Source organism: Lates calcarifer, linkage group LG2 (genome assembly GCF_001640805.2).
Source record: "Lates calcarifer isolate ASB-BC8 linkage group LG2, TLL_Latcal_v3, whole genome shotgun sequence".
NCBI classification, from domain to species: Eukaryota; Metazoa; Chordata; class Actinopteri; family Centropomidae; genus Lates; species Lates calcarifer.
This window is the reverse complement of record NC_066834.1, coordinates 12779582-12802810: the sequence shown is the minus strand read 5'-3', so window position 1 is coordinate 12802810 and position 23229 is coordinate 12779582. Positions and strand designations below refer to the sequence as shown.

The 23229-nt window shown below is 39.8% G+C and overlaps 1 protein-coding gene across 3 annotated transcripts; it reads right to left on the bottom strand.

The window, feature by feature from the left end:
- Positions 1-112: 112 nt before the first annotated feature.
- On the bottom strand, positions 113-22310 carry znf408 (zinc finger protein 408). 3 transcript variants are annotated; one of them, XM_018692683.2, is made up of 11 exons: positions 22175-22310; positions 20848-21133; positions 18880-18938; positions 17651-17865; positions 14598-15364; positions 13887-14096; positions 13380-13503; positions 11339-11572; positions 5001-9139; positions 2391-2442; positions 113-1376 (listed from the first exon to the last, which is right to left on the bottom strand). In XM_018692683.2, exons 2-9 carry the CDS (start codon positions 21127-21129, stop codon positions 8466-8468), a joined length of 2565 nt encoding a protein of 854 aa, XP_018548199.1. In that variant the 5' UTR covers positions 21130-21133; positions 22175-22310; the 3' UTR covers positions 113-1376; positions 2391-2442; positions 5001-8465. The 3 variants fall into 3 exon arrangements, with proteins under 3 accessions (XP_018548199.1, XP_018548202.1, XP_018548200.1); XM_018692686.2 differs by lacking the exon at positions 22175-22310 and adding an exon at positions 21539-22158; XM_018692684.2 differs by lacking the exon at positions 22175-22310 and adding an exon at positions 21376-21506.
- Between the last annotated feature and the right edge of the window lie 919 nt (positions 22311-23229).

The following is a 23229-nucleotide window of genomic DNA, read 5'->3' as shown; positions in this document are numbered from 1 at the left end:
AAGACAGAAGAGAGGGCAGAAGAAAGAAAAGAGGAGAAAGGACAGAGGAGAGAGAAAATAAGGAAAACGAAAGAAAGGAACACTGGAGAAGACAGGAAAAGAGGAAGAGAAGAGGAGATGAAAGGAGGAGAGGATAAAAAGAGAAAACAAGAGAGATGGTGGTGAGAGAAAAGAGGAGAGGAGAAAAAGAAGAGATGTAAGAGTAAAGGAATCAAACGAGGAGAGGAGAGGAGAGGAAAAAGAAGGCAAGAAAGGAGATTAAGAACGAGGAGATATGTCTACAGGGCTGATGAGAGACGATTGAAAGGAAACGAAAGAAAGCTGTTTCTTTCACAGAGTCGTTAGCTCTAGGTTCATGTCAACTTTTGAGTGGTCATCAATCAATTCCCATTTACTGTGAGATGAGTGGAGAGAGAGAGTGAGAAGCTCTTTATTTAATCGCTCACTGATGCTCTTAATTTAGCTGCCTGGCACTGAACAACGACATGTAGGCAGATCCACCACAATCCGCCTGCAGTGTGGTTACATCCCTCCTGAATCTGAATACAGCCCACAACAGTGCACGCTGTGACACTCGCATGCCTTTTATATCGGCTTCAGAGGTAGACACCCTCTTAAGTCAGACATCACAAAACCCCTCGTGACATGAATCCAGGCGAGGAGGTAATCCCATGATGCCACAGCCTGCGGGCATACTTAACAACAGATCAAGGACAGTGGATATACAGTTCACCTTCCCACTGTAGTGACACTCGCTTTCACTGACGAGTTGAGCACAAATGGACGAGCTCCCTCAGGGGAACGTTTACATCAGGCGCATTTGGAGCCATTTATTCAACCAAAAGAGCATTCAGGGCTTCAGGTCGGTGGGAACATCGCAGCTTGACGCCAGAAAAAAATTCTCACGTCACCACCAATTGTATTAGGGGTTTGTGAGGTGATAATGAAAGGCTCACTAACAGGATTAAGGACGCAGGCAAAGACCAAATGAAATCAGGTTCCTAGAGACCTCTGCAAATAAACAAATAAACAAACGAGCCTGGGAAAAATATCAGGCTTTGGACGCACAAACAATACTTGTTAATACAATCAGGTCATTGTTGAGAAGAATAATAGTATGGGATATTAGCAGCTGCTGTGCTTTTAAATTTTAAATCTTTCTTTCAATCTTATTTATTCAGGGAGGTTTCACTGAGAGGAAGCCTCACTTTTGCAGGAACACACTGATCACATTCGCACATTCACACACGTTCGCACCTGCAAGTCGCCAAGTACAACCTCAGTCTTATCCTGCCAGTTCCAGGATTGACCTGGGACCTCCCAGTCACAAGCTTGGCTTCTGTAACCAGGTGAACGTGTCGGCAAACAACTGGATTCTGAAACAGACAGCAGAACAAATAAGCCTTCATTTGGAGGTCTTATTTCTGACCAATCTTAATGAAATATTCAGTCCCCTGTTTCAGTTTCTGCCGACTCCTGAAGGAAATATCTGGCTTTTAGTTGCTAAATGTTTCACTCTCTTCAGCAGCTCGTCATTGACTTTGTCTGTCTGCTGTCTGGTGCTGAGCCGGACGTGAACAGTAGGTTTATCAGATCTTTTTGCTGATAGAAGACTGATTAAAACTTACCAAAAAAAATAAATAAATAAATAATAATAATAATAATACACAAAACAAAAACTATTCAGTGAGCTAAAAGAGGCTGAAAATCTCCACAGAGCTGGAGAAGTTCGTAGTCTTCAAAATGTTAAATGTGTAAAATATACTGATAAGTGAAGCTTTACTATTAAACAAATAATTACCTGTTAGCTTTCAGAGAACACACTCTTCTTATTTTTGGGATTTAGGATTTAGTTTAACCAGGGGACCTGCTTTTGCTAACATTAGCTTGTGTGTGGGCACTGCCAGAGGCTGTGGTCATACCAGGCAGCTCCCCAATGGTACCAACATATATGTGTTCACTAAAGGTTATAATACAAACCTGCACCTTTTAGGTTTCCTCCACCATATTAAAAATAAAATGAACAGCTTGTCGGGCTCAGTAAGAGATGCTGTGGAGGAGGTAGTTAGAGTGTGGGATTTATAATTTGTTATATGGACATTGAAGAAAACAAAGTAATGTTACAGGGAAATCTGCACATGTGGTGGAAGGAGAAACAGTATTAAGTACTGAGGAGTACCGGTGAAGTTGATTAAGAAGGAGAGCGCCTTGCTCAAGGGTATGTTTGAGACTTTGAGACTTTTGCTATAATTAAACAACATATTTATGGCTTCAGAAGAACTTTAAAATGTCATTTTGATTTACAGTCTATCAAGAAATATTTAGTCTGTCCCAATGTCTGTTCTCTATCTTATTAGATCATTATTTTTTCTTTTTTCTTGTCATCTTACCATCTTAGCCCAGACCAAAGTGAACTCCTGTCTCTGCTGTAATATCCATACACTATGAAAAGACAGAAAGAAAGAGAGAATAAATAGATACTCTCAGTTTTCTCTTAAGCAAAATGGCCACAAATTATCATTTTTAAAAGGTACATTACATTACATTACAGAAGGTACAACCATTTGGAGCCACAAAGTACACTAATTTATTAAAAAACTGCATGATGAAATAAATTTTTAAAAACAGCTCCGCACTGTCCTTTAAACTGGCATGGGTATAAATGAACTGCATAGGAATGGAACTGAACTGATTGACCATTTCACTATGTATGTGGACATCTGAACGTAATGAGAACTGTATATGTCATTCCAAAATAATGATTAGCTTTGTCAAGATAGTATTATGCAGGTGTATCCAGCTGAGGAAAGAAAGAAAGAAACATCCAGACCCACGGAAGGATCACTGAACAGACCAACAGGGAACAGACTCATTGGACCAAGAGTTCAGAGTCTCCCTTGGCCTGAGCTTCTGTTTGAAGTGACTTAATATTTCTTGTTGGAGAATCAGTCAAAAAAGATGCAAAATGAACGTCAAGAGACACAAAACAACTGCAGAAGACAGAAAACCACAACAAAGAGACCCAACAGGACTGCAGGGACACACAAAACCCCAGAGTGAAAGACACACAAAAACAATGTCATTCTGGTCGCTGTGTTTTGTGTCTCTTTCAGTTTGGGTGCTTGGGTGGATTGAAAAAACATGAAGGAAATTTACAGAGACCCAAAGAAACAGATATAAATTTTTGACTGAAGCAGAAGCTGAGTTAAAGCACAGGCAGGCTATTTAATTTGAATCATTGGCTCATGTTATAATGAATCAGAATAAATTTGGAATACGGAACTGAAATAGGAAATATGACTTTATCCTCTGAGAATTATAACTAGATTATAAATACCAGCAACAGCAACTGGGCAAAAATGAAATAGGATCTATTGTGTGTCTGTGCACCTCTGCTAGTACGTGTTCAGGTATAGGAGTCAAAACGATTCAATGAACTCCCGGTCTGTGACGATGCATTACAGTAGGAAGCCCGTAGCCACTGCATCACTAAATCACTCTGAAGTTTCACTGAGCTGCTGCAGCAGCGGTTTGGGAGAACAGCCTGAATCCTGTTTGACAGCTCTGCAGAAACTACTTAAAAATGGAGCTCAGAACCTGCCTGGAAAAAAAATCCACTCTCCATTTTCTCTCTCTTTTTTTTAATAGCCTGGAGAGTGAAGCAAGGGGTGACGTCTGTGGACCCTCTGGGTGAGTCATATCTTCAGCTTTGATGGATAGCAAAAGAGAAAGTGAGGTGGGGAGACAGACAGAGAGAGAGAGAGAGAGAGAGAGAGAGATGCAGACAAAATAGAGAAGAGATAAACACAAACACTAAATCTAGACTAGACTAAACAGGCAACCACAGTTAAACTTTCTGGGATGGCCATTCACAGGCAAATGCAATTTCCCTGGGGCTATCAACTTATGAAATGTGTGATATCTCACAAAAGAGGTTTTAAGTCCTTTTTTTAAAAACTCAATAGCCAAACTGGGGAAACTAGTCCTGCCAAGGGACCAAAACTAATTAAAACATTTCAGGAGCAATGTTGTTGAATATCAACTAAGACAGAAGCTCAGGAACTGAATATCAACCACAAAGAGGAGGAAACACAGGTCATCTTTGTGTTTGTCCATAAAGTTGTTTTACAGAAGAGGTTGCACCTTGTGGGTCAGCACCTCCCAACAAATTACACAGTCTTGTCAGTGAGTGGCAGGAGCTGAGAGCGGCTGGGAGTCCTGCGGGACACTGAAGGTGTAAACAACATTAGATTTATCGTTGAGTTAGGTCCACTGAGGCTGCTTCATTTGATGGGTGTGATCCCCCCTAAAATTGGAGGGATATAAATAACCCTAAACACTAAAAGCTACTATTCGTATGACATCCTGGTGGCCTAGAGTTTTAAGGCACAAACCGTGGACCACATCTTCTTGCTTGAATTTACTGAACGCTGTTCCCCAACTCTTCCTCCACTCATTTCATGTAATCTCTCTACTGTTTACTCATCACTATAGGCATGAAATAGCCATGAAATACATTGTCAATCAGATGTAGTTCAGTTCCCACAACAGAGAGGTGGAAGGGGAGAGGGTTTCACATGTTGTCAAAGCCTACTGATGCCGTTACTCCTCAGGTCTCAGTCTTTCCACCAGATGTTGAAACCTGCTGCAGACTCCCATTGAGATAAAAGGCCTGGCTCTGGAGGTCGGATATCTTTTTATTGAGTCTTAACCCAGTTATCAAATTCCAAATCCTTTCTTTTTGGAAAGTATGTTTGGTGCGGAATGAAAATATCAGTATATATTTTTCTTCATTCTGCGTCACTCCTGAACCACAGGGACGTCGACAGATCACAACACATCCTACAAATCACTTCTTTTCTAGTACAACTCTGCTCTGGCTAAACCAGCTTTCTAGGAGAGATCATGAATAAAAGATTCTATAATGGACTAGTTTAACAAACCTGGGTATTTTACCAACTTGGTAAAATAGAACTGGTTATTGGAAAAACCAACCCTACCTGGCTCACAGTTGGGGATTGAGGTCAGGGCTCAGTTAGGCTGCTCAGCTCCTTCTACATCAGACTGGAAAACCATTTCTTTATGGAGCTGGCTTTCTGCACCAGATGCACAGGGACTTTGTCATGTTGAAACAGGAGAGAAACAAACAGAATGTTGACACACAGCTGGAACCACAGTATTGCCTGATATATTACTGTATGTTGTAGCAGTAAGACTGCAACTATGGGGCCTTGCACGTGTTGTTTTTCTAACAGGACTGCACCATTTTCTACTTAATCTGCATGTATTTGTTTTACATGCAGTCCTCAAAGGAGGACAGAGAAAGATAACCACATACAAGCCTTTTATGGTACAGCAATCTGCTTGAGAAGGTTAAGAGCACTCTTGATACTTTTCCTTGAAACACTAGAAGCTTTCTTTTTAAGTCTATGCATTACATCTGTGTGCGTCAGACATCCAGCAGCTTTTGAGATCTGGTTGTATGGAGGGCCATTTACAGATGCTGGTGTCCATTATCCTGTGGCTCTATAGCAGCTGAAGTGTTTTTCTCCATTTTCAGTGATAGGACTAAATCTGTTTTTTGTTTTACATGCTTTCTACTCTTAGTATTAATTTAAAATGTAGTTTTAAAATATAAGTTTCAGAGGACAAAAGGACAGCAGACTGTGGGGGTGACTGGCTCCTAACTGCAGCTGATGTTTGTGACCATTAAAGGAAATGTTGTTAAATATTTTTCAATTCTGATTTATTTCCAAGTAATCATCAATAATGTTTCCTAGAAAGAGCCATATAATTTGGTAGTAATTACAGATAAAATAGAGAGTAATGATAAAACAACATAACAACAAACAAATTAATATAAAAGGTTTTAGAAGCTTTGTCTCTGCTTTTCCTATAATAACAGTTATTTCCAGGAAAAAAACTCGGTTTGGAAATAACAGATGTGTAATATGAAGCCTTGACTGCTGCTGTCTCTCAAATTTCAAATATTACACAATGTGATACAGAAGTATTGTCCATTGCTTCCAAATGATACGACTTGTTGATACTTGGCACTTCACTGCTTTATCCTGCTATCAAATACAAAACTGAAAAACTTCCTAATTTAATTTCTCTCCTTAGAGAGCAGACAGTATAGAGAGACATCAGGAAATAATGGGAGAGAGATGACTTATGACGTGCAACAAAGGTCAGACTTAAACCAGACATGCTACAATTACAGGGTCAGTGCCTTAAAACCCTAAGCCACCTGAGTGCCCTAAAATCTGTCTAACATTTCAATAAGTCATTTTTACAAAACAGAAACTGCTCCAGTCAGTTGGTCCCTTCTCATTACTGTGAAAGAAATTGAAAAACAGAATTAACATGAGCTGCGGTCTTTTTCACTCATGAAGGTTCCAAACTGAGTGAATCATCTAAGTATCAGCCAGGTAAGTGCTGGTCCACTTCTCTGACCCTCATCGGTGGTTGTTTGTCTCTATATGTCAGTCCTATGATAGACTGGTGACTCATCCATCCATCAGCTGGAATTGGTTCCAACCCCCCTGAGACCCTAAAGCACGAATGGTATAGATAATGGATGGATGTCAATAACATCTGCCATCACATAATTACAATGCCTTGTGTAAGTGCAGTCAGTTCATTGCCGGTTGACATCATGATGTTTTCCACTGAGGTCAAGAAAAAGTGGTTAAAAAAATACACAGGAAAAACACACAGGACATCTGTTTTTTATATTCAACCACAGCAAAGCATTCATGGCCAGTTCATTAATTTACACCTGTGCAATCTAATGCAATTCAATACAGCAGCTCGGCTGCAACATCTGCCTTTACAAAGTTTAGACTGGCAGAATAGTTGTTTTGGACTGCATTAGATTGCACAGACGTACCTAATAAAGTGAGTTCTTGCATATAATGCAATAATGTGAAGGAATTGACTTCCTCATGCAGTTTATATTTAGTCTATTGTCTGAAACTATAAACTCGACTATTGTTATTACCTTGTGCTTACATTTGGTGCATGTGCATCACCTCCAAAGCCCTGCGTTTCTAAAGAGCGCTGGTTGCAATTCAGCCTGACTGGTTGGGGCAGTATTATAACTTCAGGTCAGCAGCAGAGGTTTTGGTTCACCATAGCAAAAGCAGAATTTTTTTAAGAGAAACTTATAGAGCTTGTGTGCCTGATAGTTCATCTACAATGTCACCGCTGCTGTTTACTCTGCTGTGATCTCAGCAATATTGTCACCTCCTCAAGTGTCAACATGGTTTCTGTTTATGTTGTAAAGAGGCAGAAGTTCACAAGGAAGATATTGTGTTTTCAGGCATGGATGATCAAACCCTTATATCCGCTCTAGTGGATGTACTTTATCTTCCAGTATGTGAACAAAGATGCTGGTGTCACAGCTGCTGTCTACACATACATATTAGAAAAAGGAAAGTATATCAGTGACCTTAAAGTTTATTATTAAATTGAACTACCTGTGCATCAAAGAGGTAGAAAGACAGAAAGGAGCGTACAGACTGTGTTTGATCATCTTGCTCAGTCTTGTTTTACCTTTGTTTCAATTGTCAGGGGGAGAAAATTTCACCTTTTTAATACATTAAGTCTGGCAACCACCTCCAACCTGAGCAGAGACCTACATGGATTGAGTGTGGGAGCAGAAGTTTAGGGTTGGGGCCTTCATATGTAGATGAAGACACACACATACAGTAGTTTGTTTTTGGATGTGTTTTGCTGTTTTATTGTGTTTCCTTACACTCTGGGGAATAACTGGCTAAATGCAGGAGACTGGATGACAAGTTGAGATATTTCCAGTGCGACTTCAATGGACTCTAGTAGAGTAAGCATTCTGTTTTATCTTAAGCATCACCAGTAAATGTCAGCAGCTACTCAGAATCAAACAGTACCGATGTTCACCATTCAGCCACAAAGGAGATCCATCACTGAAGAGGCTCAGGGACCAGTTTCTGCAACAGACCAGACTGCAAAAAATATGTTGGCATCTGGGTAAAGGGTAGGACTTCTACTTGCTATTGCTATCACTCTGCCCTCCTAAAAATAAAACCAGCAGCTAATTCTGTCTAATGAGTTCACATCTGTTCTGTAGAGGCTGTTCAAAGGCAATCTGGGATATGCCAAAAATAATAAACTAAAGAAAATGCATATGAGGTAGGTTGAATGAAGGTGGGTTTATATGTTGGCCCTGTGATGGACTGGTGATCCATACAGGGTGTACCCCGCCTCTCGCCCAATGTCAGCTGGGAAAGCCTCCAGCACCCCTGCAACCTTTAACGGATAAACGGTATAGATAATGGATCAATGGATGGAGATGAACTGAACCTAATGAATTGATGATAATTACTGTGACAGTGTGATATGATCTGATCTCTTTATGTTTGGATGTAGGGCTCAGTGAAACAGTGAACCACCACAGATCAGGTTCAGGAAACTGAGATTTCAGGCTACATGGTGTTTATCTCCACAGTCTGAGCCACAGAGCAGAGTCCGCTTCCCTCCTCCTGTAAGATCAGCAGCTCTCCCACTGTCTGCTGTCCATGGACCACAATGCACTGCTCTGCACCTTCCGATATCACCACCTCCACCAGTTCCTGCCCCGTCCCCGCGGGCAGTGAGCCCCCCGAGGCGAGCAGCATAGGGTTGGTGCTTGGCGTGGACAGGTCCTCTGTGTGGACGTAGACGACGGTGTGTTGGATGTCATCCGAAGCCTCCCCATCTCCTCCTCCTGGTGTCTTGTCCTCTTGAACTCTCCTTTCTACCTCCTTTGCCTCCAGTTCCTCCCCTTTTCCTCGCCCCCTTCTCCGCTTCACATCACCTGCCTCCTTCTGTCCTACCTCTTGAGGGAGGGAGCTCTTCTTGGGTCTGCCTCTGATTGGCTTTGGGTGACTGGAGCTTAAAGCCGCTAACTCTTTCACAGCGTTTTTCTCGCTGCCGCTTGTCTCTAGTCCATGACCTGCCTCTGCCTCCTCCTGAGCTGCTCCCTCTGTCCTGTGCTGAGCTTGGTGCCTCAGCAGACTTTGTCTCACAGTATATGAAGCACCGCAGTGGCAGCTGTACGGCTTCTCCATCAGGTGAGATGACTTTATGTGTCTCCTCAGCTTGGTGGCCAACGTGTATCCTGAGGAAAAAACAAAAAGTCAAATCTTAAATGGAAAAACTAACCATCCATAGAATATTTATCTGTATTTCCTCCCCTTAATTAACAGATAGATAAGACTCAGACAATAAAAGAGCTATTTGCATTTTTCTTAAGCTCATATTTGCTGTGTGATTTTCATTTTATTTCAGTGCAAAGACTTAGGAACCAAAACAATTAATTCTTGTATTCGTATAACTGTATAACATTTCTGAAACCATGTCTCCTATGTAAATGTCTCTTTACTCTTCTGTTTCTAATTCTTTTTAGTTAGAGGTTGGCATTAATCTATATTTGATTATCATTCTCTAATAAAAAAAAAGACCATACCAACTAAGGGACTTCCCTACTGTGCCTTGATTCCACCGATTTCTACTAAAGATGTACTGTAAGTCTTCTGAAACAGCTCACAAATTAATGTGATTTTCAATGTGTAGTTTTAACTTGAGCAGTTGCAGCACAGCCCCCCCAGTGAGGAGCAAACTGAGTGGAGATCAAATATGTGTTGAAAGATGCTTCATCACAGCAGAATCTCCATGGTTTAGGTTTGATAATTAATTACTGTAGTTTATATTAGTGTCAGTGTCATGTTAGTCTGGTAATTGATCCATAAATCACAATTAAAATAACTAGAGGGACAATTAGAGGGAGTCAGATTCTTAAATGTCAAGTTTTATCTTTTGTTACAAAAACAGTTTAAAAACAGCACATTTTAGTTGATTCATTGTTGGTTTGGTGTTTTATTGAAACTTTTAATCAAACTTACTGAAAAAAAAGAAATGTAGAATATCACCAGACTTTCCTTCATTTCCTTCGTTCCTTTAAGTCAAATGGTTAAATCGTATGTCAAGCACTCAGAAACTGCTTCAATGCACGAACAGTGCCATATAAATAAACCTGCCCTGCATATTAAAGTAATAACCTAAGTTCATAATTCACTCCTGCAATCACATTAGTTAAATTAATAAAATGTAAAAAAAAAAACAAAAAACAAGCCAACAAAAATGCCACTCTGTCTAAGACACAGTTTGAGCTCATCAATAATGAAACCACTGAACTCAGCACACAAGTTTTTGCGGTCTAATGCTTCATAAAAAAGTAAATGTGGACAACCTTGTTATCAGCACTTTGTGCTTTCCAATCATGTATGCAGACAGAACATCTGCAGCCCTCTGAGTGAGATAAACAAGGTTGGTTTCAGGAGAATTAGCCCGCATGAGCTCCGTGCCCCTGACTGGCTTTTTCATTGACTCATTTTTCACTGTTTTGTTTCAGCTGCAGTTTGTTTTTTTTCTCTTCTAACTCTTTGATGCCATCAACAAAATCAGGCCAACTTTTAGCCATGGGAACATTTTGTAAACAGTAAAACATTACTTTATTGTCTTATTTTGTGCCTACAATTGCCCTGTGAGGAAATGCAAATAAAAGATAAAATGTGGCATGCACTTGTTGATTTACAATGTGTGACAGTCAGTGTCTATCACATTGTGCAGCACATTATCATGTTAAAGGCGAACTCCTCCAATTTTGAGCTGTGTGAATTCTGTTCTGAGTCTGAAGATGAAAGATGTTTATCAGACCTCTGTGGCCTGTTCCTCACCTCCGCTGCAGGTTCCAGGCTACATCAGCTACTAGCATGATACAACTTAATCTTTGACCAACCTGATGGCGGGTGAGCAGCATTGTGGGTAATGCAGCTAACAGGTTTTGACGAGGAATGTGTAGACTAAAACAGGCCATATCTCTGGTTCTGCTGCATCACAGTCTGACAATGTTAAAGAAATGCAATGTTCAATCAGTGGAGTACTTGTTTAAGAAGTGTTTACTGCTGGTTGGCAAGTTTTAACTTCTCTCTATTGGCATGTAAGACGAGTGCGAGCGGACTGACTGACAGTAGCTAGGTTTCCATCCAAATGTAGCTCAATTTCCAACAGATATGTCTTTCATCCATCCACTACTGTTGTGTATGTGAATCTTAGGAGTTGGTTTGTCTATGATGTGCTAAAACCTCTGTGATAAAGACTTTCAGAGGGAACTGGACTTTCCAAACTAAAATGAAATGGGAGCAAAATTCCTCATAGAATTAGTTAACTAAAGGAGTCATTAGTGGATCCAGTTTCCCCCCTTGATTTTTTTCCACAATTCTTATTAGACTTTCAAATTTTGGTATCATGTTTTAACCTTTTCCACAGATAGGGCAGCGATGCGGCCTCTCTCCAGTGTGCAGTCTCTCGTGGGACTTCAGGCTGTGTGGGTCCCTCAGTGATTTTCCACAGTAGCTACAGAGGAAACCTCCTCCGGTGTGGGAAAACATGTGCCGGTGAAGCTCTGGTTTTTGGGAGAAACTCAGGTTGCACTCAGTGCAGGGATACGGCTTCTCTCCATTGTGAATTCTCAAATGGCACTCGAGGTTTCCTGAGACAGACAGACAGGGAGACACAGACACACAGAGAATACACTTGTTGATGAAGGAAGCTGTGTTCACAGCAGGAGTGGGGGCAGAGTGAATATGCATTTGCCCGATAATGTGTGAAGATTAGACCCTCTCACAAGCTGGATGCTGTCACTTTGACAAATGAAAACATAAATTGTAGGAATTGATCACAGCTGGAGATGTCCTCTCAGTGTTACAAAACACAACCGTGTAATTGTCTCTTGCTGAAAATAATCAAGTCAAGTTAACTCATCAATGTGATGACAAAAAATTACACTTTCTGTGTTTCACAATTAAAAGGGAACTTTCTAATGTTGCTTCAGAGGAAGCACTGAGATTTTCTGCTTGAGTAAAAGTAACAAGTTAAAGTCCTGCATTCAGTTTTTTACCTCAATAAAAGTATCACAGTATTCGCAGCAAAAAGTATCATAAGTAAAAGTATTCATTAAGGAGCAGAGTGGCCACTGTTACTGTAATGTTACTGTATCATATCCATTATCATCCAGTTATTATTACTGCAACATTACTATGAAAGTTTCTGCTGGTTGAGGTGGAGCTAATTCTAACCACACTTTATATACATAATATTTTAATCTAAAAACTAATTAGTAACTACAGCTGTTGGTGAAGTAGACGTTGAAGTATAAAGTAGCTACGACTGAAATACTTAAACTGAAACAAATATATCAAAATTGTACTTATGTACATTTACTTATGTGTTTACTTTTGTAGATGAGATGGTCAGATCAACATCAATTTATCTTTGCGTGTTCATGTATGAAGAATTCACTCTGGGTCATTAGCTCAGACAGTGGGAGCAACAGGAAACAGCCTAGCGCTATCAAATATCTTTTCTTGCATTTTAACAAATAAAAAGCTTTTATTTAGATGTTGTAAGTGATATAGTGAGCTAAATAGCTCAAACTTGTTTGAAAACTGCAGGGTAGAGAGTAAGGGTTTTGAAGAGTGACTTGGATTGATAGAATTCAGACATTAAAATAAACTAAATATTGCAAAGTCTGTGTATTGTATTGGTCTTAAAGGGGCGGACAATACTGTACAGACACGTGTAAGTTTACAGCTTCAGGCAAACTCTCTTGTGTACGTGCACATGAGCACCAGTTCATACCACAGATGCATAGTGTGTCTTATTATACTTTTTTCTATCATCTGCTTGATAGAGCACATGTGCAGTTGGTGACCTTGTTGTGTAGTGGTCACGCAGACACAACAAATTGGAGGGTACACAGACATCTGCACAGAGCCTCATCTACTCCCTCTGATGATGAAATTTACTTTACATGGACCCTGGCGTATCTGCGGAAAGTATAGCGCAATACAATTCAAACTACATCCTCCAAAACAATCGGGAAGTTGAATAAACACTTCACTAAAACTTTTTCCTGACACAAATTGAACATTTTAACCTGAATGAGGAAGGATCTATTGACTGTTGTATTAGACTGAACTAGCTTTAGCTAGGTGTTTCTAATAAACTGACATCTGAGTGTACTATATGACTAAACTGGACACTGAATCAATTTTTTCAGCATTTTCATGGCACACAGGACGGACGAGTGGTTTCAGGAGCAGGTATAGTCTCAATCATCATCTACATCCCAAAGTGCCTGGGTTGCAAGTTTTTTTGTTTACTCATTATCAGTCAGTAAGTCTGTACAACTTTCTGGCCTTTAACAAGATCTTCTGGCAGAAAAATATCTGGCCACAGCAGCATTTTCAAACCAAGCACACCTGACAGTTTGTTGCAGATCGAGGATCAGACGTTACCTTTCTGTCTGAAGCACTTTCCACAGTGCTGACAGATGTGAGGTTTTTCCCCTGTGTGGAGCTTCATGTGGTTCCTCAGAGAGCCGAAGTTAGCCAGCAGCTTGGGGCAGAGTGTGCACTGCACCTTGGAGAGAAATCCAAAATCAAACACAGCATGTCTTTTTTGCCTTCTTTTTAAATACTTAAAGTTCAAACTACTGTTTGGGGAGAAAGAACAAGACCAGCATGCAAATTTAATGATGTTACGTGAAAGATTTTAAAATTAGGTTGAGCTGTGCAGAGACAGAAACTTTTAGTTTGGAAGTCTGAAATAGCTGAAGGGAAGGTGAAGCAAGCAGCAGCAGTTTAAAAACATTCCTCCTTGCTGACTGCAGATTTCAGGAGAAATAATGTACGAGAGAATCAATTTAGTAGCAGACCGTTCTTATTAAAAGAGCAATTATTTGAAAATGTCAACACAGATGAGTGAACAAGCTCTTAACTGTACAGAGTAAAATGTGTCCCTACCTTTGGAGGCTGTGTGTAGATCATTCTGCTGCAATGAAGGAGGCGGTGGATGCGTAGGGAGGGACGGCGTGCAAATGCCTTGCCACAGTGCTCGCAGGTATAAGGTTTTTCTCCGGTGTGCAGGACCATATGCTCCTTCAGGTCCCGCTTCAGTCCATAGGTCTTCTCACAGTGAGGACAAGAGAACGGACGCTCCCCTCGGTGACTCATCTACAAATAATCCCAATATTATTTGAAATAATATGTATTATTATTACTGCTATTGTTTTTATTTGTTAGGATGGGTAACTTGCTGATGATGATGACTCAGCTGTTGGCCATTAGGAAGCAGTAAGGAAAAACTCACCGCACCCACACACATTGTATAAAAAAGCCACTGGTGTCACATTTTGTATTTCTAAACCCTTTTGTCAAGTGGTTTTTTTTTCTGTGGATAGCTAAGACAATATCAACTCTTATGTTTGCAAGTTGTATGATAAGTATGATGGTTATATATAGCTCTATTAATCCTGACTGAATGTATTAATTTATGTTTACCTTTAAAAATTGGTGTTGTGTTTTTTATTTTTTATTCCCTACTGATCTTTATTGAAAATATGACAAAAATTCAATACGGTCTGGACTTTGAGGAAAAAAAAAAGAAACAAGGAAGAAATAAAGAAGAAATAAAGGAAGAAAAAATAAAACAGTAAGCCATAACACAACTCTCACCTGATGGGCTCTGAAGCTCTCTGCAGAGGTGTAGTTTTTCCCACACTCTCCGCAGGTGAAGGGTTTCTCCTCTGTGTGACTGAACTGATGCTTCTTTAAGTGACCGAGCTGGTAGAACCTCTTACCACAGCTGGAACATCTGTAACGCCTCTCTCTGAGATCTGGAGACCATGTCGGAGCTGCTGCAACAGCCTCAGTGTCAGGGAGTAATACCTTCACAGGAAAAGACTGTTCTGGGACGGGCTTGGCGCCGTCAGTGGAGCTCAGGCTCTGTCCTTCTGTCTGTGTAGGTGGGTCGGGCTGGGGAGGGGGTCGTTTGCCCCGACCGGTCAGACAGTGAACCCGTCGTGGTTTAGCAGCCAGACGGGAACTGCACCGGACAGGAGGGGTCGTGTAGAGGCCTCGGTCAGTCTGTCTGTCTGCAGAGTCACAGTGTGACGGGACTGTACCTGTTCCGTCTGTGTGTCCACCTGCTGCTGTGTTGGCTGTTCTGTCTGTTTGACTATCAGTGCCACTGTCCTGCTGTCCGTCACTGTCCTGACTCAGCTCAGACAGGATTTTCTCGACTCTCCTCCTCTCCCTCCTCTCCTTCCTGTGCCTGGTTGAGTGACTCCTCTTGATGCATCTGTGGGGGTTTCTGTATGCTTCCTCCTTCCCTTCTTCCTGTATTCTCTCCTTTTGTTTGTCATCTGCCTCTTCCTTTTCTTCAGTGATTGATATGTTGTTAATTACAGCCTCTGAGTCTTTTTTGTGTTCCACCTTGTTGTCTGTCCAATTTAAAAATGACAGTGAAGCAGTACAAAGCAGTTAGTTGGACAGAAAATTTATGTGCAATAAATTAATCAGTGAAGTTATTTATTATGTAAAAATCCCAAACATCCCTGGTTCCTGCTTCTCAAATGTGAGGATTTGTTGTTTCTTTGTCTTTTTAGATCACTGTAAACTGAATATTTTTGTATTAATCACTATTAAATAATTAAGTGATTAATTAAATAATGAAAATAATCATTAGTAGTAGTTGCACTCCTATTAAAAAATGCAGTATCTTTAAAGAATAATCATACAGCAATCTGAAAAAGTCAGAAAAATAATTATCACACATTTCATTCAATAAGTTACTGTTAAAATAATATGACACCTTCTTTACATTTTTACACACTGTTTCTCTCTGGTACTTTTCTTTAATATACTTTTTGGTGTCTGTATGATAAACAGGAAGCTACAGGCAGTTTGCTTAGCTTGGCACAAGTGGTAAACAGCCTGGCTCCTTCTTAAAATCACATATTAAGACATTATATCTTGATTGTTTAATCAATGAAAACCAAGTGTAAAAATGCCACACTGCACTATTTCAATTTTTGTTTTGAAATTATTCTTTAATTTCTATATAGACATAACGAAATGGTGTTCAATAAAAACCTAGGGAAAGAAAGGTATACTTCTTTTTTTATTCTTGGCCAGGCCTAGTGACTCCCTGTTGTCTCTGCTGGTTGGCTGCTTACCTCACAAGAACAACTTCAGGATGTTGTTTACCTTTGGACAGAGTCAGGCTGGTTGTTTTAGCCTGTTTCCAGTCTTCCTGCTAAGCTAAGATAATCAGCTGCTGGCTTTAGCATTATATCTGAGTGGTACTGATTGTCTCATGTCAACTCTCAGCATGTAAGTGAATAAGTGTTTTTCACAAAATGCCAAAGCATTTCATTATGTAAAAGTAAGGGATGCATTTGCAGCAAGTATCATGAGTAAAAACACTCATTATGCAGAGCAGCCTCTGCCCTTGTTAAATTATCATATATTACATTACTGAATAACCATGTACAGAGAATTTTAATGTTTTAGCTGTTATCATTTACACACTACTGGCTGATGATGTACTGTAAAATAATGCACTTTAAATGCAAAGTAAATGCAGTAGAATAAGACATAGCATCTTAATAATTTATTTAATATTTCCCTCTGAGCTATAATAAAATACAAAATAACATAAAATGGAACAAGTACCTAATATTGCTCTTAGTCGCAGTACTTAGGTAAATGTACTTAGTTACTTTCCCTGACTGATCTATAAACACATATTTATACAAACACACGTTTTGGATGTACACTTTGTACCAGTTCACATTCATATGTATGCACAGTAACAAGTATTAATCTGGTTGATGTATTTTTCCACTGAAATATTTCTGTTTCCGCATCCATCATTTTTTCCCATCGGTTTTAAAGCTCCTTTTATCTATCTGCCTATATCACAGTCGTCTGTTCTCCATCCAAATCTAATTAACATTTGCTACCACAACAATGTAACTTTCCTGCAGGGATCAATTGCTTCTTATCCTATTATCTTTCATTTAGTATTCATAATTGTTTTGGAGAGGCTTTCATGATTTATATGCTCAATCTGTTTAAATCAGCACTGTACACAAGAGCACAAGTTTAATAAGATATCCCCAGTATAGCCACAGTCTGTTGCTGCTGGGGATTTTCTGCATGAATGTCCTTTATGTCTTAATGTCCCATCAATCACAACACGTAAACGCTCCTCCAACCAGAAAGAATAAAGGATTAGCAAAGCTGGGGAGCATATTATTTCTATATAACACATGTGCTTTAATGATTTTCTTTTCTTGCTTGGTGTTTTCATTTAATTGATGTCAACAATGATTCATCCTCTAATTATTAATCTCCAGCTTTCATCCTCAGTTTGAGTGCGTTTCCGCTGACGAGAGGTTTTTACTCTCGACTGAAAATAACTGATGCCAGTGATTATTTTAAAATAATCTTGACGTGGAAATTCTACTTTTTTCACAGAGTAGTGAAGTCGTTGCTCATTCACCTACCAGGACGTCCGTGTTTACATACAGTACATTTGTTTACTGGTTATTAAATGAGGTCCTTTGAGGTCTTCTAGAGTTAAATGTCCCTCTAGCTCCTCCAGGTGGACAGTATGAATGAAAATAGAGTGGACAGCAACCAGTCTGTTTACATTACTCATGCCCATATTAACCCTGTTTGGCAATACTTTACTACAACACATATGAAGGGTTACCTGTTACCTGTGTCTTGTGCAGCGGAGTTGTCCTGTGTGTCAGGCTCGTCTGTCGTCTGACTTTTTCCCAAAGTTTCGTCATACAACAGCAGCTCTGTCCCTGCCTGGACATCCTCACACACACGAAGATGCACATCCACACACTCACCCACACACACCTCTCCACATGCACACTGCACTGCCACATTCTGCTGGGCTCTGCTTTGGGCCTGGCAGGCAAAGCTGGGGGAGAAAGAAAAGAATAAATCTGTTCAAACAGAAAGATATTATACTGAATCAAAATGAGCTGAACTTACTGGAATGAGTTTTTGTACTGCAGTGAATGGGGTCTGATATGGAGAGAAAACTGTTTGATCATCCCTGTGGGTGTTTATGCAACTATATGAAACACAGCCAGAGATTACAAAGATTTAAGATCTTCAAAAATTTGTAAAATGCATACAAAGCCAAATTATGAGTAATATGAAAATAAGGATAATTAACACTTTCTTTGGTGAATGCAACTACTGTGGCCCAACACAGGAGACTTAGTGGCAGAATATGATGGTGCATTTTTTTCCAGTTTCACTCTCTGTGAGAGAAAGATAGGCCAGTTTTCCTCAGGACACTACACAGTGCACAGCCTAGAGCATGAGAAACTGTTGGCTCTACATATGCAGCCAGCAGCAGCAGAAGAAGAACACACAAACCACAATGTTGACAAAACATAACAATATCTTTCATTTCTATCAGTCAGTCTGAGCAATGTCAAATAATTATAGATTCAAAACCAAGATGGATAAAGACTGTTTTCTGTAGCTGGTGCCACTGAATAGAATAAACTGCCTCTCTAAAGAGCTGTTGAGGCCTCCCACCTTCAAGGCAAAGATTAAACATTTTTCTCGGTGTAAATTATTAATAAGGACAAAAATCTTTGGAATAGGTTTAGTATTGAGCAACAGCAGTGTATAGCTGCTGCAATGTAATCCAATGAGCAATGATCCATGACAAAGTATGTCCACTTAATTTCTTGTTTTTGCCACTGCCAAGTTCAGATTGTTATTATAAGTTTCTTATAACATTATGGATAGGACTCCCACAAAGAGAGACCTTTTTATTAAAGATTAACATCCTTTTTGTTTAACCAGAAACACTTCAAGAACAAATCTATTCATTGAATATCTTTTAAGAACCAGAACCAGATAAAAATGCAAAAAAAGGCCCACTCAGTTTGGTGTGAAGCGAGTGTCAACTTACTTGATCCAGACGGCTTTTTGCAGAAGATCCTCCTTATTTGCTGCTATCTCTATCAGTGCCTACAAACCACAACACAAAAGTTGGCATTAAAACATTTATACAGTCTAAATAATGAGATGTTCACTATTCATCTAGTTTAAGTATTTTCTACACTGGCTAGTACCAGAGCACAGTATGCACTTTTATATTAAAGTTCATCAACAACAGGGATTTCTGTCCATGTCTGACTCAGTCCCACTTAGTAAAAATGGCTTGGTTGTGCTCTGAATGTGCATTGATTGCAGTGCCCTTGTAAATTATCAGAGGCACATCTTTTCATCTGTGAAGCTGCTCTGACTCTTTCCCCTTATGTTTTCTTCTGTAGAATGCTTGGTGGAAATTACAAGGACTGATTCATTATCCTCCCACAGGGTCTGCACTTAATTAAGCAGAAAAGCTTGTATTTATTCCACTAGTTCTGTCTGCAAGCGACACAAAATGGTTTCAAACAAAAGAGGTTGCTGCTGGTGAATGTAAAAATCATTATGGAGAATCTCAAGGTTGACAGCAGCCTTGCAGTGAGACGGATGGACTCAGGTCTGGGACTTTATTCTGGTGGGCTGACACCTGACTGTTGCTGTCTGAATGGTGAAGTGAATCATTATGGCAGTGCTTTTATCTTGTCAGGTCATCGTCCTGTTGAGGCATTTTGAATCTTATTGGGACGACCAACAGCATGAGACTAGGTACGTGTTTGTAACTGTTGGAATTTGAATTTCTATTTTTATAAAGACGGTCTTTTTGTTGCAGAGGGCTCATCGCTGTCTGTTTTTGTACGGCAGTACTGATTTTGGAGAACTCAGTGTTTGCTCAGGTGCAGCTGTGACTCAGGCTCAAACACAGGATAATTGTAGGTTCCTGTACAGCCTAAATTTGGCTACTTGTGTATCATTCTATCTTGGCTCCCTGAATGGGCAAAAGCGCGGGTACTTATGAGGAAGAAAACCAACATTTAAGTTGAGCATGTAGAGAAAAACTCCATGGCACTGAAACAAAATTATCTTACAAGTATGCACTTAATGGGGCAGCTGTATCGTGAGCCCCTTTTAAACAGAGACTGTGTTACATTGCCATTAAGAAGACCCTTGATTACACCACCTTTGTCTGTCTACACTGAACCAAACAAACCCATAATGTCATCCCTGTGTGAGATTTTAGACAGCATGACAGTGTTACAGAATCAGAGTGACATGTAACACAGCAGCCTCAGTGTCACTCAGCGTATCCCTTTCAGACATCAGTTCGGCTCTGTGACTACCTCCACTGCCATCTTAAAGGTGGTACAACAATGCCCCCCTGTCCTGTGTTCACACCTTTTATACAGAACAGCAGGGCAGAACAAAGGCGGAACATTCCTGCCTTGAACGGGCTGTTAACCATGAAATTTACAACCGCGAGGTTGACATTTGTGTTTTTCAGTGAAATGTCTTGACAGTTATTGGATGGATTGGAATGAAATCTGGTGCACATTCATGAAAATTAGGTGTAACCTAAAACCTAGTAAGTGATATTCTAATATATCACAAACACTTTATCTTAACCCTGTTCTTACACCTACAGTTAAAACAAAACAATTAAAGGCTAAATCATAAAATATAATAATACAATATATAATAAATACATAAACTAAATAAAGTATAAAACCATAAATAACATCTGAAGAATGAACAAAGAAACAGATACTAAATATAGACCCATAACTACATATACACTGTACAATGTTGGTAATACACTATATTTCCACCTGTGAAATTTCTACTGTGACATATAAAAATATCTGATGTCAGAAAGGCCGTATTGTGTATATTGTTCCAGTATGAACAAAAATGAGTACTGGACAGTCAACCTAATAATAATCACAGCCTACTCTGTCTTCACATTATGAATCTCTATTAATGTTCTTCATCTTATAAATTGCATTCAGTTTACCTTTTCTGCCTCAGTGCTGTTGCTCTGACCTGTTCTGGACTCAGAGTTCATCATGAGCTCACTCTCTCGGCTGTGAGTCATCAGGTCGGTGTGATAGGTCCAGGTCCACTCTGTGTCCCCCTCCCTCCCCAGCAGGGATCCAGCCTCCAGCGAGCGACCAACCCACCACAGCCCCAGCCTGCCCTCACAGAGCCGCGAAGGCCCCACGGCAAAGCCGCGGGGAAGCAACATGGAGAGAAATGAGGCGAGAGCAGATGGGACGGGAGGAGCGAGACTGGCCATCAATCTGTGAAGAAAAACAAAAAGCAGGTTACAGGAAGAAATAAACCAAACATGGTAATGTTACTTTTAGCTGATATGCTGAAGATACTTGCCACAAACTACCAGGAGGTCTGAGACTCACCTACGTTTACTGTACTGTACTTACTGTATAGTATTCTAGTAAATGTACTTTGTTACTGTGCACCGGTACCAATGTCTCATGTGGAGCCCTTAAGCTCCCCAGTGTATCAAAGGTGCATTACTTACTCTGGTAATGTACAAAATGTGGGGGGAAGAGCAGGAATGTACCTTTTCCACACCAGACGTTTTGACTCGTAACAGCACGAGAGGCACAGGTGTGACTGACAACATTAATCATGACTGACTTACTGTGACACTTTAATGAAATCATAAATGTTACTGACTGTACCTGTGCTCTTTCCGCAGCGTCTGCTGCGATAAAAGTCTATATGTGCAAATCGTGACCAGGTGCTTTCTATTGTTCTTTAATAAGCAATCAGTAATCAGCCCAGTACGTTTAATAATCTCCCTTCACCATGCACCGCAAAAAAGTAAAAGAGGTTTAAAAAAGTATTAAATTACACAAAACAGCTTTAAGTTTAATTAAGATCATTATACTAATTTAGACACGCATTATTAACTGTTCTGTACTTTCTCTGATTATATTAAAATATGTAAAGATATCTTCTTTAATAACCTGTCTGACTTAACTAACGCAGGGCAAACGCATTTCTGGCCAACAACCGTCAACACAGCTGTGCCTGAGTGTTAGCCTCTAGCGGATTGTTTAGATTTAGTTCAACCTAAAAATAACAGCATTTGTGGATCTATGTATATTATTTCTCTTACTGATGAATTACAAACTTAAGACCTACGTTTTTTAAAAACGATTTTTTGAGCTAACGGTAACAGCGAGTGTTTTCCAGCTTCTAACTTCTCCGATGTGTTAGCCTTGGTTAGCTAAGTAGCTTTAGTTAGCGAAACCCTGTGACCGAACAAACGATTTATCAACCAAGTTTCATAATTAAAGCAACTGTGTACATACTTGGGACTTTGTTGGTGTCTTGAATTGGTAATTTATTATCACATGAGGTTATTTGCTCTGCTATAAACTCTGGGAAAGCCTTCGTTATCCAGCAAGTAAAAACAGTAAAGGAAGTCCTTCTCGTTTATGTTCCGACCGGGAAAAGAGAGGTGGTGTACTTGGTTCCGCAAACAGTCACAGAAGTACCTGTCGATTGAACTGCTAAAGGTAAAAATTATCACTTTAGTGAAAGACAACATAAGAATAAAAATTACTTATCTTTTCATGTACAAAGGCTCTTGATCTCTAATAATAATGTACATTATCAGAAGCAGTATGATTTTATAGTATAAATTTATTGTTGGCATTTTTCTCTATGTTGGCTGCAAACAAGTAAGAATAAACTCTGGGATACATGTGTGTCCTGCATACATGTGACAAGTTATATTATGAAAAGAGCGTTTACTCTCTAAATAATCTAGTTTGAAATATAAATGGGACTTGGCCTGTTAGTTCCGAATAATAATAATCTGTGTCCACCTGCACAAATTCAGTAAGTGTTCCAGGTTGGATAGAAACGTAAATACTTTCTGAAGCCACTGTATGAAACACATTTTGCACTGCATTTGTTACTGCTTGGTTTGGGTATTTAAATGTTGATTTTCTTGTTGATATACTAGTCCCTCAGTTAGTCATATTGTGTGGCTGTCCAAACAAAGATTACTGATTAGGATCATTAAACATGAATCTGTTCCAGTGCAGCTGAGTAAAAAATGTTTGAAATCTTTATTGAAGAACAGGATTTTGACAGGCACAGATGGCTCAAAATTGCCATGTGTCCAGGTGATAGGCCTTTTTAAACAGATTCTAAGATCCAGGTTGGTGTGATAGATCCAGGTCCACTCTGTGTCCCCCTCCCTCCCCAGCAGGGATCCAGCCTCCAGCGAGCGACCAACCCACCACAGCCCCAGCCTGCCCTCACAGAGCCGCAAAGACATGTGATTACATGCCATAGTTTGTTGTTATTTTATCCAGTTATTTGACTGACCCTTTCCTGATATAGTTTATACTTTCAG

Coding starts and splice junctions, on each gene's coding strand:
- znf408 (XM_018692683.2), bottom strand. CDS start 21,129: ATGGCCAGTCTCGCTCCTCCCGTCCCATCTGCTCTCGCCTCATTTCTC. Junction 15,365..17,650: donor CTCCGCTGCACAAGACACAG/GTAACAGGTAAC, acceptor TAAATTGGACAG/ACAACAAGGTGGAACACAAA. Junction 14,097..14,597: donor AGAGCTTCAGAGCCCATCAG/GTGAGAGTTGTG, acceptor GATTATTTGTAG/ATGAGTCACCGAGGGGAGCG.